We start from the raw sequence: 17,733 nt of genomic DNA, 5'->3' as shown, positions 1-17,733 counted from the left end.
GGTGCTATGACAACCCAGCCAGTGACAGCGGCTGGTGGCTTTGACACAACATACAGAAATGTCACTGAATCAGTTTATTGACATGTTACACATTATTTTCATCCTGCTGCATCAAGAAAACCAAAGTCACAGACAGAACATGAAGGAAAAGCACTAAAAGCAGATTCAGACCACTAATAAGAAAAGAAGAAAATAAAAATGCCAAAAACAGAGAGACCCGCTGAACTGCACACACAGAGCCACATGTGGTTTTTGGATCTTTAGGTAATAAAAACCAGACGTTTGTGTGGGAGCTCTGCGAGGCTCAGTGCTCGAGGCGGCCCAGGAACCGCAGGTTGAGAATCTTGAGCTGGTCGTCCAGCTCCATGCGCACGATGCCGTCGTCTCCGTCGATGCTCAGAAGGATCCCCGTGGCCTCGCGGTCCTCTCCGAGAATCACCTTCACCTGAAACGGGGCACAGCGAACGCAGCGTTGAGCCTCACACGCGCTCTAAACGAACGATCTGCAGACAGCTGGACGCCAGAAACCGCGACTGTGGTTCTTACCTTGTTGTTTTTGGTGGGCGTGACCGGCTCCAGGTGATCGCTGCTGACGCTCACCACCTTCTCAGACTCCTGCATGAACACCGAGCACATCCCTCCCTGCACGTGCACACGCGCACACGCGCACACACACACACACACACACACACACAAATGAAAAATATTCAAAGGAGCTGCTTTAAAATCAATTTCAGACCTAAACAAAGACACTGAATCCGTTTCATCTCCACCGCCACTCACGAAGCTGCGCTCGGCTGTAATGGTTACTGCACGCCGGCCAATCAGAAGCCTCAGACGGCCTGACATCACAAAGGAGCTAAAGGTGCACATGTCTGTGCTCCTGTCCACACGTAAGCAGAGTTTGAGGCCAAAGCTGTCTGTGCGCTAAACGGTGAAATCCGTCAAACGCTTGAATGTTTCTGACTTTCGACAGTAACGGAGGCGTGTTCCTAAACACCGTGGGCGGGAGGCCAGAGGAACATCGCTGTCAGAGTTACTCAGAAATGATTCAGCTCCGCCTGTTGTGACAAACACGACTTCCTGAGTCAGGACTCGATATGGAACAGATTAACGCCTCCTGTGAAGAAACGCTTTCTTTTGTGTTTATAAAGGAGCATTTATGTTGATCCAGCGAGCCGCCATCCAACAGCAGCAGGAAGCAGGAAGCAGAACCAGATGGCTCTGAAGCTCTCGGCGAATTTGGAGACATTTCACAACTGTGATGCGGTTCTAAGCAGCAACATCTGCACGTCCCTAATAACACCTCAGATCGTTGTGTGCGAGAGCTGCGTCTCCGACTCCCAGAATAACATTTTTCACACATTTCACAACATTTTATGCTCGAGCGCAGCCAGATCTCCCAAAAAACATTTCTCAGTAATATCAGAGACTCGCAGGGAGCGAGGACGCCATCAGCGCTGCTGCGCGCCAAGTGTTCAGACTCACCGTGACGCTGCGGATGACCCCGGTCTGCCCCATCAGGTCCATGAACGAGTCCTTCACTCGGACCAGGATGTCTGTGGTCACCCAGTCGCTGCCGCCCTGCTCTATGTTGGAGCCTGGGGTGTGAGGGTTGTAGCCTCCAGGAGAGGGCGCTCCGGGCGTCATGGGACTGTAGCCCACGGGACTCGGACTGGGACTCGCCTGTGCAGATGACATGACGCAGACTGAGAACAAATTTCAGAAATATCTAGACCTCCACAAACAGAAAGGTCCTAAAGCAGGAGTGGGCAACTCCAGGCCTCGAGGGCCGGTGTCCTGCAGGTTTTAGGTCTCACCCTGAGTCAACACACCTGAATCACATGATTAGTTCATTACCAGGCCTCTGGAGAACGTTTAAAATCAGCTGTGTTGGATCGAGGACACATCTAAAACCTGTAGGACACCAGCCCTGAGGCCTGGAGTTGCCCGCCCTTCATCCAAACTCTGATTAACAAAAGAAATCTTAAAAAACATACAAAAAAAACCCAGAACACAAATATTCAGGGAAAGCCCGAGCAGCTCAGCGTCGTTGTCTACCTGGTAAGCCATGGGGGACGGCGTGGGGTGGTAGCTGGCTGGTGAGTGCGTATTCTGGTAGCCGACAGGTGAGGGCGCCACCTGGTGGTAGCTCTGAGGGCTGGGGCTGGGCTGGTAGGAGCCCTGAGGGGACGGGGCCGCATATGGAGAATACTGCTCTGTGTTATACCTGCACACAGAAACACAAATATACAAATCGAGAATCGAGGACCCAGATCAGCTATGTCGCTACGTCAGCTATGGAGGGGAGGGCGAGGGTGTGTTTCTGTGCCTTATACTCACATCGCGGGCGTGCCAGGTGTCTGAGGGTTGTACTGAGGGTTGACTTGTGGCGAGGGGACCTCGGGGTAACCCGGGGTCTGAGGGTTGGGGGTCGTCCCGTAGGCCTGAGGGGATGGAGAGGGTTCGTCATCGTAGCCGAAGTCGTAGTCTTCCTCATTTCTGAGAAGAAATAAATCACGTGTTAGACAGAAAGAAGAAAAAAAGAAGGGAACGCTGTGTTTACCGGTCACTGCGTCACCTGGACGGTGTGTTGGGGTTGCTGGGATCCCACGCTCCGCTCTGACCTGGAGTCCTGCTCCCATCATGCAGTGGGGTCTGAGATCCATAGTGGGGCGTACGGCTTCCTGTTAGGAGGCAAAAGATGCTGTGAGTTAGAGGCGAGAGCACTGTGCTGCTCACAGGTGAGGACAGTCACCTCTATGCTGATGACACAGTCATGACGCACGCCCACTCTACGGTCCAGTGTCAGCACCAGCTCCCCTTGTTTTAACGGGCACGTCGCATTTGGACGTAAGACGTACAAGTCGAAGCAACTTTATACGAGCACCAACAGTCAGCTGCGTTTAGCTTCAGACCCTCAGGTGACGAGTTAAAGGACCACCACCACCAGTTCAAACTAGAGGAGGTTACTGGTTAAACTTCAACTAAAGGCGGACCTCAGTTTAATCAGAGCCAGGCTCAGAGAAAAGTGAGGCGCTACTTTACAAACAATGAACTCATCCATTAATCATCAATATATTCACTGATGAACCAACAGCTCCGCCCACTGCTGTTCTTGCTCCCACCTGGTAACACAAACTGAATACTGATAACTAGGGATGGGTCCCGGTTCTGACATAAACAGTAGTAACCAGATCGAAAAGCAGCGCACATTTCGGTGCTTTTTTTCCTGAGCTGTGATACACTTCTAGCCAATCATTTTACGTTTCCGAGGATAGTAGGCGGGGCCAGGTACGTACGTTCTTTTAGAGCAGAGCTACAGATTAAAAATGTCCAAGGTGAAGCGGTCAAAAGTCTGGCTGTACTTCACAGCAAAAGATGCAAACTCAGCAGCAACAAGTGCTTTAAGCTGATACTGTGATACTGTCAAAGGAGGCAACACCTCGAATCTGATGAAACACCTGGCGACGCATAGTGTTTTTTTTAAAAGCCCAGATATGCGCCGTATTTGAGAGCTTGCTGCGAGACCTCACACCGAGCACATCTACTGCGGGTGTGGTGCCTGTTATTGGACCCGGAGTTAGCAACATCCCCCAAGAACCAGAAGAGGAGAGTCCTGGCCCCTAGCCCTGCCAGTGTAGCAGAAATGATGAGGATGATGATGCAGCAGCAGCCGTTCTTCTCTGCGTGAGTAGCTTAATGTTGTTCATGTGTAATTTACGTTGAGTAGGCTAACCACGTTATTACATTAATGCATGTAAGGTGAACTAGCAAACATCATCATAGCTACATGCGGCTGTCTTCTTGTTTGATGGCAGATACTCCCTGCACCCTGGCCAAAAAGGCTAAAATGACCAAAGAAAAAGTGGAAAACAGTTAAACATGAGAGGTTTTGGACAAAGTTTGTGTTTTTTCCATTGTTTAAGCACTGCTTCCAGCCAAGAGTGATGCCATATATGCCCCATAGCTGCAGAAAAGGCTAACATTGTTATCTTTTTACAAAAAACAGCTGAACATGAGAGGTTTTTGGACAAAGTTTGTGTTCTCCATTCTTTAAGCACCGGCACCGTTTCAAAAGTACCAGTTTGGCACCGGTATCAGATAAAACCTAAACGATACCCATCCCTAACGATAACACTGTAACACATCTGTTACAAAGAGAAGCAGAAATTCAATCAGAGGAACACAAACCCAAAAAACAAACACGTGCTTTTAGCCGATAGAGGACGACCAAACCGTGGCCTACCGTCGTGCAGCGGAGTCTGAGATCCATACATTGGTGTCCTGGAGCCGACGCCATACATGGGAGTCTGGGAGCCGTAAATGGGAGTACGTACATGGGTGGAGGTGAACCCACTGGGCCTCTTCGCTCCACCGCTGCAGAGAAGAAGGATCGGGGAGGGAATCATGAGCGTAAACAAACACAGCTGCTGTCAGCACGGAGAAAATGATTTCCTGTGTGTGTTAAGGACTCAGTGAAGATACGTACACGGTGGTTAATCGCTGTCGGTCCACAGAGATGGTCTGACAGGTGGAGTGCAGCTCCACTCTGGCCGTGGACTCGGTTGCATCCTTCACGACACCAATGTATCCTGGGGAAGGGAGGCAAAGCCATCAGCACCGACCCCCCCACCGGTCCCATCCTTCACACCGGTCCCCTCGGTCTTACCTTTGTAAGGACCCTGGGAGATACGGACCGTCTGACCAATCAGCTCGTTGTCTCTGCGTCCTCGGCCCCGCCCCATTCCTCCTCCGCCGCCTCCTCTCTGCTGAGCACCTGAAAGGCCACACCAGCACCTCCATCAGTCAGCGAATCATTTTGTTTCTTTCGCACCAGAGAAAGAAAAGCGCGCCGACTCGTCAGCATCAGTAACCTAATCACAGACAGTCGAACAGGTCGGTCTCTGCTTCCCTCAACATTTCTTCTAATCAGAGACAGAAAAAACAAAACGAACGGTCTCTGTTTTTGCACGTTCATCACAAAGACAAGTTTTAATTGCTTGTTTTCCTTCCATGACACTGATTGTACAGGAAGAATGAATCTGGCTAAGCTGAACTAAGAACCTCCAATCAATCGCTCGATCGATCGAAATCAGGGAATCTGGATGTCAGTGCGGCTGCGGTCGCAAACAAAGCCAGATATACGCTTTGTTCTCTCGAGTGAAAAACCTTTGGCTGACTTATTTTCATCCCCTCATCGTGTTTTCCAAAGAGCGGCACCCCCGTCGTTAAGCTGCTGTGTGTTTCCAGCACTCACCTCCTCCGCCGTGGTGCACGGGGCTGCTGATGCGAGGGCTCATCGGTGCGAATCCTCCCACTGTGAAGTTGGTCACGTCTCTGGGCTAAAACACACAAACAGTCAAATTGTTCAAGCTCGACATGCTACAAGAAATCTGACGAATCCTTTTCTCTGCTGCGCATGAAACGCTGGGCGAGTCGGTCCAGTGAAAGTGCGGCTCGCTCTGCAGAGGTCCAGGATGGCTCTGCTTTACACATTTGGAAGAGAACTGGCACCTCGAAGCCGTGTCGGCAGGCGCGCTCGGGGGATTGAATCGGTTTCATGAGGTGGGGAGACGGGTGCAGCGTCTCCGAGTGGCGTGAGGAAGCAAACCCGTCCACTACGACCCGACCCTCATCGTCAGAAAGAGGCCTGCTGCCACTGCTCTCATGCTGACAGACTCATTAAAGACAGGCTGAGCTTCCCAGCACATGGCAGTAATTCTTCCACATATTCACACGGAAAGCTTTTCCTGGGTTTGATATTGTTGATGAAGCCCCTCCACGTTTCACCCCCACAGCCCAAACACTTTTATACAACCCTGGACGCGCCTCAGAGCTGCTTCACACTCAAAACACATTTTTATTCAAGTTGCCAAGGACGACGCTGAGAAATGCTCTCAGTCCGGTTGCCCTGCAGCCACCGAGAGATCTCACACGGTTATGTGAGATATTAGAGGGCCTGGAAAAGCAGACGGTTTAATTTTCAGGCACAACAAAGAAGAAGCGAGCATGAGGTGCTGACCTTGGACCCGCCCGCCAGCACCAGGTGTCTGGTCTTGCAGACGAACATTCCTCCGTTCTCAACCAGCTTCTTACAGTGGAGGAAAGCGAAGCCTCGGAACAGGTGACGGATCTCGCCTTCCCGGCCCTGCAGGAGGAAACACGCGAGCGTTAAAGGCTTCTGCCCGCAGAGGAGTTCAGCTCTGACCCTCGAGCGGACAGCGACGCCGACAGCAGCCTCGCGTGAGTTCAAGTCTGCCATTAAACGTCACGTCGACAGAAATATTTAGCTGTGGGTGAAGTCGCGCTTACAGAATGCGGCCCGTCGATGACTTTGACGATGTCCTTCACGTGGATGCTGTTCTGCTCCGAGTCCAGCGCCACGGCGAAGCGGTTGTCCTTCCTGCGGTTCACCGCCTGGTGGCGCACGGTCATCACCTTCCCGTGCATGTTCAGCACCTGAAAGACAAAGAAGGCGTTTGTTAATCGTCGATCAACCGCCGCGCTTTCTGCGCTTCCCGGAGCGGACTATTACCTGGAATGTCTCCCTCTCCAGCCGAACAATAACGCCGACCGTCTGCGGGTCCAGCTGCACCAGCTCGCCCCATTCGTGCTGCCCGCCTACATCGACGCCGGACGCGGTCTCAGAGCAGAGCTGCAGGTCTCTGGGCAGCACTTTCAGCTGCAGACAGGAAGAGCGGATTTGTGATCACAGTCATGTTAGCATTTTATTAAAACGGTTTCATTCCCCACAGCGATAAGCCAGTGCTGGGCTGTCACCACACCACACCGTTATGACTACAGAGTCATTAAACGCCGTGTCATGACATCCAGCTTCAACTCGGCTCAACGCGCTTTTCCTTAGAAATCAGAGGACCGTGGGATCCAGGAGCTGGAGCCGGACTCCCAGCTGAAGGCTCTGCCTCCCATTCTCAGGAAGAACAAAGACGGGGTTGGATGGTTTAGTCTCTCCTTCGATTCAATGAGGAGACCAAAGAGATTTGGTACCAACTCAGCAGCACATAAAGCATTCAGGGACCAGCGTTAGTCTGAACCCCGAAAACGAGAATCTGAGGTTCGTCCTCCAGCGGGTGAGCAGCCTCTCAGACTCCTGTGCCGGCGAGCAGTTTAAGGACTTCATGAGACACGACACACATGAAGAGTTCAAAGACAAAACTGTCAAAGCATCAGAACAAAATGAATCTCAGGAGGCGAGAGAGAAAACAAACAGAGTTATGATATCAAGTATTCACTGAGATCTCTCCAAATCCTCCCCACAGGGACTTTCCATGTGTTCAAGCTGTCAGTCGCAGGCTTGTTGCTTCCATAAAGAGACGCCTCTTCCAGTAAATCAGTGGGAGCTGCCAAACTGTTCTGTAGCAGCACGGAGCTGTCCCACTCTGCGCCTCAACTTTTCAAATCAAGCCCGAACCCTCATTTAACAACATCTGATTTTCCACTAGAGGACTCGAATGACCCGAGGCTTGGCAGAGGGGGACGGTGGAGGGTGAGGAACGGTGGGTGGAGACACTGCAAACCTCTTACCTCGTGCATGGTGAGGTCGGAGAACAGGATGACAAAGTTCTCCTCCACTCTGACGATGAGGCCGGTGTCGCCCTCGTATCGCCCGGCGATCACCTTCACGTGGTCGCCCATCCGGAAATATTTTCTCACCTCGTGAGCCGGGAACTCCAGAGGGTCCTGCACGGAGCACACACAGGACAGAGGGCAGGGCAACGGGAATATGTACAGTTACACCAGATAATGCTGCGTTACAGTAAGTCCCGCCCCCTCTACTCCTGTGCAATGAGGAGGCGTGGCTCTGGACGAATAACCAATCAAAAGGTTAAAGTTATGACTCCTGTGTCCTGTGTGCAGGATTGTGTGCGTACCTTCAGGTCCTCGTGCTTGGGCATGATGGTGATCTTGTTGCCGTCCACGCTGAGGATCTTTCCCTGCAGGTTGATCAGCTCGCCCTCACACACCTCCACGTTGTCGCCGGCCTGCAGGTTGTGCTCACGCTCCTTACCTGAGCGCACACACAGATTCAAACTGAAGCTTCGTCGTAAACACGAGTTCATGTTCTCCACGTAGCGGGTTATAAACCAACTGTTTAAGTTGAAAGAACAGGTGTCACCAACAGTAACAGTTCTGTTTAAATCCATGAAAACTGAACAACTGCAAGTAAAACTGGGACCCAGACATGAATTAATGACAGAGCTGATTAAAAACATCACGATTCGTTGTGCTGTAAAAACTGAGCTGCTGCTGGCTCAGCGGGCAGGAGAACGTCGTTTAGCAGCAGCGATTGTTTCTGTAACTTTATCCGTCTCGCTGTGCTTACGACAGGATCGGCCGACTGCGGTGAATTCGCCACAGCGGCTCCTTTTCAGCTGTGCTGCCGCGCTCAGGATCATCGTCCCGCTTTGGGACGTCCCACGCTGTAACCGTGGGCCCGACGGCCTCGCAGACAGCAGGTTTCACAGGACTGCAGATTTACAGAAAGACTCGTACCCGACTCTGTGACCACCTCCAGGTCGATTCCTTCCGGCTGGTCTTCAAACTTCTCCAGCTCTGACAGCGTGGGCTTCACTCCGTCTGTGATCTACAACAAACACGCCAAAATGACGTCACGATCGTTTTAACTTTGGATCAAAATCGGGGCATAAACTGTGGTAAAGAGCGAACATTAGCTTCTCCTCAGTTTAATTTTCATTTATTATCTTGGCCAAAAATAAACCTCTCTAAGAAACGGCAGCTGTTTGTGTGAGGTTCAAAGAGCTCAGCTGTGCAGTGGTTAGGGGTTTGGCGGTCTTAAACAAACATGCTGCTGCCTCACACTGAGCTTCACAGAGGGAAAAATCACACATAACAGAGTGCTTCATGTAGACTTTGTGAGGACGAGGAGTGAGATCTGCAGTGAGCATGTTTCAAGCTGTTTGCATATAAAGTTTGGACTGTGCATCACTGCAGCAGGCGGACTGGCCCGTTTCCTCTGCAACTCTCACTCTCTCATTTAAACGAGCTCCAGGTTCACAGTAACAGTGAGTCTGTGAAGAGTCTTCCTCACCACAGCGGACATGGCGAAGCTCTTGAAGAGGAATCCTTTGCGGCTGTAACGGTTTCCCTCAAAGATCATGAAGTCTCCGTCATGGCTGACCTCTCCTCCCAGAGACCTGAGGAGTGAAAACCACAGAGTGTCATCACGCTGCTGCCTCAGCGAGGAACCCCAGCATGCTCGAGGCCGGACAGGCCGTTACCTGATCTTCTCAGCATCAAACAGCCTCTGTGGAGGCCTCTTGAACTTCTTCCTCTTGGCAAACCAGTCTTTCTGTAACACACACACACACACACACACACAGTTACGCATCAGAGCAGCGACTCGAGTGGAGAAAAGACCTTCGAGTTTGACCTACCAGGCTCATCTTGGCCTTTATGCGGTCCAGGTCTATCCGAGGGATCATCTTCAGGGAGATGGTGTTCTGGCTCGGCTCCACGTAGTCCACCTGGAGAACAGAGACGTGACGTTTACGCTCACGGAGCAGCTTACGTTCCTCCGCTCTCGAGCTTAAACTTTAGCTTTTGTTTCTCAGGAAGTGGGGAAGAGGTGCTGGTTAGCCACGTGACCGTAAGCAGCTGTTTACCAGCTTCAGCCACACATGGCTCCGAGTTCACACAGCGATCATTTTACGGCTGAACGAAGTGGAATTTTATCAGAGGACGTGTTTGTGAGAGGAATCGGGAGGTGAAGGGAAGCAGACTGGAAAACGGCTGGAGGGTAAAGCCTTGTTTGCTTGGCACAGCGGAGCAGCTGTAACTGTGGTGATGGGGAACAGTAAACAGCTCCGCCCTTTCTCAATTCTCAAGTACGGACTCGTGATTTGTACACATCCGGGAATTTTTCGCGTTCTCGGCTTGATGCGTACTTTGAATTGGAACAGTACTTTGTCTCCGACTGATGACGTATCACGAGTACACGAGAATGCACAAGTATGCGTATTGAGACAGGCCCCTCCTCTTGCTGGGCTGAAGCTGGCACCCTGGAACATGTGACCTTTAACCCCCAGGAGAGCGCTCGGACTACGTAAACATCGGTAAACATGATTTGAAATCTGACGAGTGAAAACGCCCCCCCCCCTCTGAGCACCTGAGCGATGTCGTCCTTGTACAGGCCCCGCTTCAGCCTGACCCACGACTTGGGCTTCAGGTTGGTGACCTCCTTGACGACCTTCAGCACGTCCGTCATCTCCTTGATGGGGACCATCTGCTGGTTCCAGAAGCCCATCCTCAGGTTGCCGATGCCCTCGATGGCGGCCTTGACGTGCGTCTGCTTGTACGACTCCACGTAGATGTAGCCCTTCACGTGATCCGGGGCCACCACGGACTTGATCTGCAGAGGCTGCGGGTGGAGGAGAGGAAGATCAGCAGGTCAAAACCCAAACTAGGAAAATCAGCTGCGACCTTTGACCTCAGAAACTTTGTGTCATTGGTTATTTCTCTCTAAGCGAGGATCCATTCAGGTCACCGGTTCTTTTTGTTGTAGATGTAATAAAAACTTGGGCCTGTATCAGGTTAAAACCCTTCGTCCTGCTGTCCTGCATCAGCAGCGCAGAGAAAACTTCCAGCCAATCAGAGGCGAGTTCTTACCGTGTCAGTGAACTGGTAGGCGATGAACTTCCTCATCAGTGCGATGGCGGTCGCCCTCTCCTCTCCGATCTGCAGGGACAGGAAGCATCATAAAGGTGTGCATCCTCCCGGTGTGTGTGTGTGTGTGTGTGTGTGTGTGTGTGTGTGTGTGTGTGTGTGTGTGTGTGTGTGTGTGTGTGTACCTTGCACTTGACTGTCCACAGGTTGGGGTCCCTGATGGGGACAAACACACATTAAACCACTGTAATAATGTCAGCGAAGTCTGGAAGCTGATTGGTGGATCAGTGTTTACATACTTGACTCCAGGAAGAAGCTGCTGCTGGGTGATGTCATCGGAAAGCTCCTCGGACCCTCCAGAGTAACTGCGCACCATAGAAGAAGAAAAAGCAACAGTTTTGGTGGTCTGTCACAGTCTGTGTGGGAAACAGTTCGTCCAGCTCGCCATCGCGCGACTAAGAATCATGTGACGTCATTAAAGTAACCGACGCTGGCAGCTCAGCGTGTCGTGGTGTCTGAGGCAGAGGAGCCCAACCTGCAGGAGGAAGGACAAAGGTACTCACTGCTCCCCTCCGGACGACTTGGCGTACTTCCTCATGTAGTACTCGCCCAGCGCCTCCTCCCTGGAGTCTCTGCAACACAAAGACAAACTCAATGTTCACGTGTGAGCTGTGAAGTGTGCCGTCAAACTGAAGCTGAGAATCTCAGTGACACGTTATTCTGTTTAAAAACGCAGGCCGGGAAAAATTCCTCTTTTGTGTTTTCAGCTGGTCTGGTTGGACGGCGCTTTTAAATAATAGCTAGCTTTTATTTTACTTGAAAGGATAAAGGTTTCAGCTGAATGGAGCTGTGCAGGGTAAATCATTCCCTGTATGAAGACGGGGCTCAGTACAAAGTAAACCACAGAGTCTGCGTGTTACCTGCAGTGAATGGCGGACGGCCACGCCCCCAATCAGACCGAACAGGGGAGTGACCTCTCCCACAGGCTGAGAGTTTCCCATCAGCAGATGGTAAATGGTAAATGGCCTGTATTTCTATAGCGCTTTACTAGTCCCTAAGGACCCCAAAGCGCTTTACACAACCAGTCCTCCACCCATTCACACACACATTCACACACTGGTGATGGCAAGCTACATTGTAGCCACAGCCACCCTGGGGCGCACTGACAGAGGCGAGGCTGCCGTACACTGGCGCCACCGGGCCCTCTGACCACCACCAGTAGGCAACGGGTGAAGTGTCTTGCCCAAGGACACAACGACCGAGACTGTCCAAGCCGGGGTTCGAACCGGCAACCTTCCGATTACAAGGCGAACTCCCAACTCTTGAGCCACAATCGCCCCAGATCAAACTGTGGCTTTCAGTCCATTCCTAATAAAAACCCTCCGACTTTTATTTTGGCGGTCAAAAACAAAAGCTTTACCTCCAGAGGTTCTGCAGCCGCCGGGATCCAGAGTGATCCTCATCCAGAACCACGTGGTCGATGTTTGACACTGAAGGCGAGAAGAGACGGTTTGTTTCCAGTCCAGTGAACTGAAGCGTATTCGACAGTTATGACATGAAAAACTTACCTTCAGCCTCCTCTGCTCAGGACCGCCCGGAGAGGAAGAGGAGTGAAAAAGGAGACGGAGGGGGAGGAAGGACAGGAGACAAACCCAAAAGGAAGGGAGAAAGTGTAAGGAGCCAAAAGACAGTGAGTCAGGCAACAGCAACACAAAGCATGATGGGAAAAATACACAAACAACAACACTGTGATTATCGGTGACGTGCAGCACGGGGGAGCATGGAGACGTGATGTGGTTCAGGGGGAAGTACAGCAGAAACACAGCGCTGCTGTCAGCCAATCACATCAGGCGCGAAGGTACCCGCTCACCCAGTCTCGTTTAAATAAAGTTAGAAACAAGCAGCGGGGTCGACTCGAGCATCGGCGGTGAAGTGACGTCACCTCGCTCAGATCAGAGAGGCGAGCGCACGGTACGACCCGTTTAAGCTAGCCGTGGTGCTCACTGCCGCTAACCGCAGGGTTGGGCCCAAAACACGGGTTTACGGCCGACTCTGAGACGTCAGCGTCACCGAAGGAGCTCACAGATCAGAGTCGTTGGTTGTGATGATGTCACAGCTGGGTCACGTGTCAGCCAATGCAGTGGCGCTAAGCTAAGGTCAACACGACGGCGTAAACATCCTGCATCTACATATCGGTTACCCGGGCAACCGGCACAACGGCTTTGCTTTAGACGCAGCTTTTTGCTTCGATTCTGTTTCTACTGTACATCCACCTTCAGCAAAGCTACACCACCATTATCATCATCAGCATCATCACAAAAGCTCCACCCACATTGGTTAGTGTGTAAACTGAAATCATGGCAGCTCCGTCAGGTAGCAGGTTCAGGCAAATGGTCACACTTGGTTCTCTGAGAGCCGTCTTAGGTTCAAACATCAATTTAAAGAGTTTCTACTTTCTTTAATCTGCTGTTTGGCGTTTTTTGCTCAACGAGCCAGTCATGGATTTGCCCTCGGTGCTTCCTCGCGTTACGCCACACACTCACGAATGCAGCAATGCTGAGATGAGGTGTGGGGGTGGGGTTAATACACTCAGGGACGTGGATTTAATCAAATGGATGGGGCTGGAATCCTATTTACAGCATGGGCATCGATGGAAAACATCAGAGCGTCGGGAGCAGATTTACCGTTAACTGGAGGCCGCATGCACGACAGAGGAGCCGGCAAGACAGAGAGAGCAGAGTCAGAAAACAGCCTGCACACATGGACATCACACTGTAAGAGCGCCACTTCCTACTGACACATGTGAGGGTCCTGCCCGTGGTTCGGTTCGTGTTGACGCGAGTACTGACAAAGTTCTGGACGGATCTGCGCCCCGAATAAGAAGCGGCTCAATGTTTCCCACCGCATCCTCACAGACACAGTAATCAGGAAACGTTTTGATGTCATCGGCGTTCTTCCAGGTTCTACACATCCAGGGCCCTTCATCAACACTGGATCAATCTGACTTTCCTTCTCCTTCACTCAGCACACGGCTGCTGTGACGACGGACGTCTGACGTGAAACAGCGAGTGTGAGGAAAAAGCTGCTCGTTAGCGACGAGCCATTTCGGCAGCCGATAGCTGGAAAAAAACGATTAACGACCTCGGCGGCCAGCAGCCGACCGGCACGACTGGTCCGCCTCAGCTTTGGTGATTCGAACTCTGGTATAAAAAGTCATGCGGATTGGACCACACGTGGCGGGTCGAGTGCGGCCCGCAGCGCTCTGTAAGCCCTGAAAAATCTGATCAAACATCCAGCTGCTCCTGGGTCTGTTCCTCTGCATCGCACACATTAAACTGAAATGATGACACGTCACATGATCCGAGGCTGACAGCTGATTGGAGAACAAACACAGATTTGGTCTTTGGGCGTACATTTGGTTTGGTTGCTGTTTTTAAACAAGCTTAAAGGACTTTTCCAGTAAAACAGTGATGGTCGAGAAATATGGAGCCAATTTTCAGCGAGCGTCTCTCTGGTGAACAGACCAGGATAAATATTTAAGGAGTTGATTGTGGTGTTTCTGCACATTTCAGCTCATTAACTGCAGATCACACGCTCGCTGTTTTCCTGCTGAGTGTTGCCACATGTTTGGCTTTCTTCATCCAGCTAATGTGCAACTTTGTTTCTCTCCTGCTGGTTACTGCAAACTGCCCAGGAGTCACACTGTGGGCCTGACGTGACTGTTGTCACTAGAAGCCTTAATTTGTGTTGAACTGGGGGGGGGCCTGGGGCTGCAGGCCCGAGCGTTCGCAGCTCCTCGGTTAAAACTTCGGTCGACGGGGAAGAAGGACTCACACTAACTTAACCCAGAGCTTCACGGGAGAGCGGACAATCACCGCAAACAACCGCTGCCAGCAGCTTGCAATGATCCGAGTCGGCGACACGAATGTTGGCAGTGGGCACTGCTTCTATTCTGCTTCTACTCCTGGATCGGGTGAGGGCTGCTCAGCACCTCCGTCTTGGTGCAGCTAAACTGTCGTCCTGCACCGACCACGCTGTGGAGCAATTTCTGAATCTGCTCCACGTCTCGGAGGCTCGGGCTGGAGTTAATTTGATGTTCTGTGTAGACGGCAACAGATTTGTGATTTTCAGCTATTTGCTCGTGGAGGTTCACGTAACTGCCAACCTGTTCCGCTCAGTCACAAACACACCGCAGCTCACTGCCATTTTAGCGCCGCCCTGATGCACTGAAGTCGCTTTGAAGACGGGCTACGACTAACGCGGGCCTCGTCCCGCTCCTCAAAGCAGCGACATCACAATAGTTTTGGTTGTGAACACCGATCGGACTCTTTGAACGTCAGTGTGCGAAACACGGACTTTAATAAGACCCGGCAGAAAAACAAAAGCGATGCGTCCGGAGGCGGGATGGCGACGGCTCCCCGGCTCAATCACAAACGTGAAATGAGCTGAGGTTACACCTCAGCAGGTGTGCTGTCAGCAGACTGGGATCGTGTAGCACGTTCAGTAATCTGTTCACTAGTTTAATGGATGAAACCAGTTTGTGCAACGTGATTAAACAGACACGATCCGTCAGTCGGAGCCTCGGGATCGAGTCTGGAGTTTAGAATCAATCTCATGCTGCAGGATTCCTAACAGCTCTCATCTTCACTTTCTTACCTTTCTCCAAAATATCCATATCCTCGGCTCCGTCCTCCCACTGATCCTCGTCCTCGTACTCATCGTCCACATCTGGACAGACAAACACAGGGTCAGACGTGCATCATCATCACGAGGAGTCTGAGAGATCGTCGTCTGTTCACACCAGCTTCATCCAGGATGAACCCTCCGTGTCTCGGCTTCTTCCTCGGACGGTCGTCGTCGTCATCCTCCTCCTCTTCCTCGTCGTACTCCTCCTCATCCTCCAGGTCCTCCCCCTCCTCATCCGCTACCTTGTCACTGCCCACTGGGCTGCCCGTCTCCTCCTGGTGACACAACAACAAAAGCAGATGAAAATTAATCTCCTGCATCCCCTCTGGTCCCGCTGCGAGAGTCCGCTGCTTCTCCGCTTCTTCTGTTTTTCCAGGGATGGTTTATAAACACAGCCTCAGAGATCTGAGCCTCATCTGAGAACAGACCCTGCAAATTATTTTTTCACTCAGAAATTTGGTGCCATAAAGGCTGTTGGCCTATCGTCAGTCAAACGCATCTCTGATGAATAAATAAGTCAAATTTCCCGTCAGAGGGAGAAACTGCAATGACATTTGTATAGTAACATTTGCACATCCTTTACTTATCTGGGTAAAAAGTCTCATGAACGCTCAAGAGTTATATTCTAGAGTTTTGTCGAAGACGGCAGCTTTTACAGGAACATCACACACAAACGGGACATTTAATTTTACATTAAAATAAAAAGTCTTCGGTCATCAGTCTGACAGCATTTGCTTTTAAAGCAGTTGTACCGAAGTGTTCGAGCCCAAAGGCACAAACAGCAGGTAAGTATTTTAAAAAGCAGAATCAAAACACGGCGGTGGTGATGTCACTCAACTCCCTTTCCTGATGCTCTATAAAAACATTGCTTGTGGTAAGTCCAGTGTCTCCTTTATTTATCAGAAATGTTCTCTTTTAGTTCGAGTGGGTGTAAAGTACCTGTGGTCTGGTGCCACGCAGGGATTTTTCAAACCGTCACAGGTGTTACTTTCATTTTGAGTAAGAGCAGAGCCGTTACTGTGGGTGACACCACAGATGCCCGAGGGCAGAAAAACTTTATCAACAGTTATTTTACATTAAATATGAACATTTAATCCAAAGAATTCTACGTTTTTGGTCATTATTAACCCTCCTTTGGTCCGGTAGGAGGATCGTGACTCTTTGTGTCACTGGTGTTTTTGTGTGTTTCATATTTAACACCCTATTGTAGCAAAAACAGCTTCAAAAACATCACACGATCACACTTAACACACCAGCGTGAAAACAATAAAAGATCAGCTCCTGATTTGCTGCATTACATGTATTATTTTGCTGTGACTCAGGAAATAATAGTTCATAAAAGCCTTTAAAAATGCCACAGGAGTAACACCGGTGCCAAAAACACCAAAGCTCTTTAAGTCAATGTACAAAAAAGACTTTTTAAAAACATTAACCTCTGATTTATGTGAAGCCAACAAGTGACCACGTTATTAATACTCCATCTGTAGAATGAGCCCCAACATCTGAAGAGGACTGCGTGGATTATAACGTGGGCACAGAGGAGGTACAATAACTCACAGTCATAAAGTTACTTATAAAACTGGTTATTTACTCTATTTTATAGATAGTCCCGCCATAAATCCAGTCGACTGCAGCAAATTTACCGGATCAAATAAGACCAGTAGACAGAAGACACACATACACACACGACCGGGTTTGTTCCCATAAAGTTTCTTAGCTTTTTATTATAAATTGTGCCGTTTTTATGCAGGTCTGACTGCGTTCTTCCTCGGTATCCTGCCGCACATGTCGCAGCTGCGCTCTCCTCTCTGTTTACCTCCTGTTAGCACACGTAGCTTGCCGGCTAGCTCACCTCATTCTCCTCCACTTCCTCGGCCTCTCCATCGCTGCTGCGCTCGCTCTGGTTGTCGGAGAAGTCGCTGTCCTCGCTGTCGGACATCTCGTCTCTGCGGACAGAAGCACTTTCAGCAACGGAAAAATTCACAAAGCAGCTCGGTGAAGCTTGAATCGAAGTCCGGCTGCGCGGCCACAACAACCAGAAGGGCCCAGCAGGAGAGGCTAATGCATAGCACAGAGGCAGGGTCCAATAACCCCGTCAGCAGCTGCAGTCAGAGCTTAAATAACGAGCTCTGCGGGTCTTCCTTACCTGCTTCAACCAGAGGGAGCCGGTTTAATCCAGATCTTTGATGAATAAATATGAATATAAGCTTATTTCTGCCTCTCTGGTGATTCTTTGCGTATTCTCGGGGAACAGCGAGATTTCGGAAAGCTGCTCAAAAACTCTCGCGGGGTTTTGCACAATGGGTAGGTAAACGATGACGAGGTGCCACTCCGCCATGTTTTGAGAACACGTTTGTTTCTTCAATTTATCAAACGTCTAAAGTAAAAAACACACAGATA

At 50.7% G+C, this 17,733-nt stretch overlaps 1 protein-coding gene across 1 annotated transcript; it reads right to left on the bottom strand.

Moving 5' to 3' along the window:
• Positions 1 to 59: 59 nt before the first annotated feature.
• Positions 60 to 17,625, bottom strand: supt5h (SPT5 homolog, DSIF elongation factor subunit). The gene is made up of 30 exons (XM_085431006.1): positions 17,480 to 17,625; positions 17,186 to 17,279; positions 15,449 to 15,608; positions 15,296 to 15,375; positions 12,216 to 12,225; positions 12,068 to 12,137; positions 11,211 to 11,279; positions 10,947 to 11,012; positions 10,833 to 10,863; positions 10,651 to 10,719; positions 10,151 to 10,402; positions 9,420 to 9,509; positions 9,264 to 9,334; positions 9,074 to 9,179; positions 8,518 to 8,608; positions 7,896 to 8,032; positions 7,549 to 7,704; positions 6,539 to 6,685; positions 6,316 to 6,462; positions 6,026 to 6,151; positions 5,261 to 5,345; positions 4,673 to 4,780; positions 4,493 to 4,595; positions 4,250 to 4,380; positions 2,582 to 2,687; positions 2,344 to 2,502; positions 2,062 to 2,230; positions 1,489 to 1,686; positions 547 to 642; positions 60 to 445 (listed from the first exon to the last, which is right to left on the bottom strand). The coding sequence occupies exons 2-30, from the start codon at positions 17,270 to 17,272 to the stop codon at positions 305 to 307; spliced, it is 3,261 nt and encodes a 1,086-aa protein (XP_085287132.1). The 5' UTR covers positions 17,273 to 17,279; positions 17,480 to 17,625; the 3' UTR covers positions 60 to 304.
• Positions 17,626 to 17,733: the final 108 nt, after the last annotated feature.

The sequence above is a fragment of the Copadichromis virginalis genome, linkage group LG14 (genome assembly GCF_057382275.1).
Source record: "Copadichromis virginalis isolate Kocher_CV1m ecotype Utaka linkage group LG14, C_Virginalis_male_GT1.1, whole genome shotgun sequence".
Classification (NCBI taxonomy): Eukaryota; Metazoa; Chordata; class Actinopteri; order Cichliformes; family Cichlidae; genus Copadichromis; species Copadichromis virginalis.
This window is presented reverse-complemented; position numbering and strand designations above follow the sequence as displayed.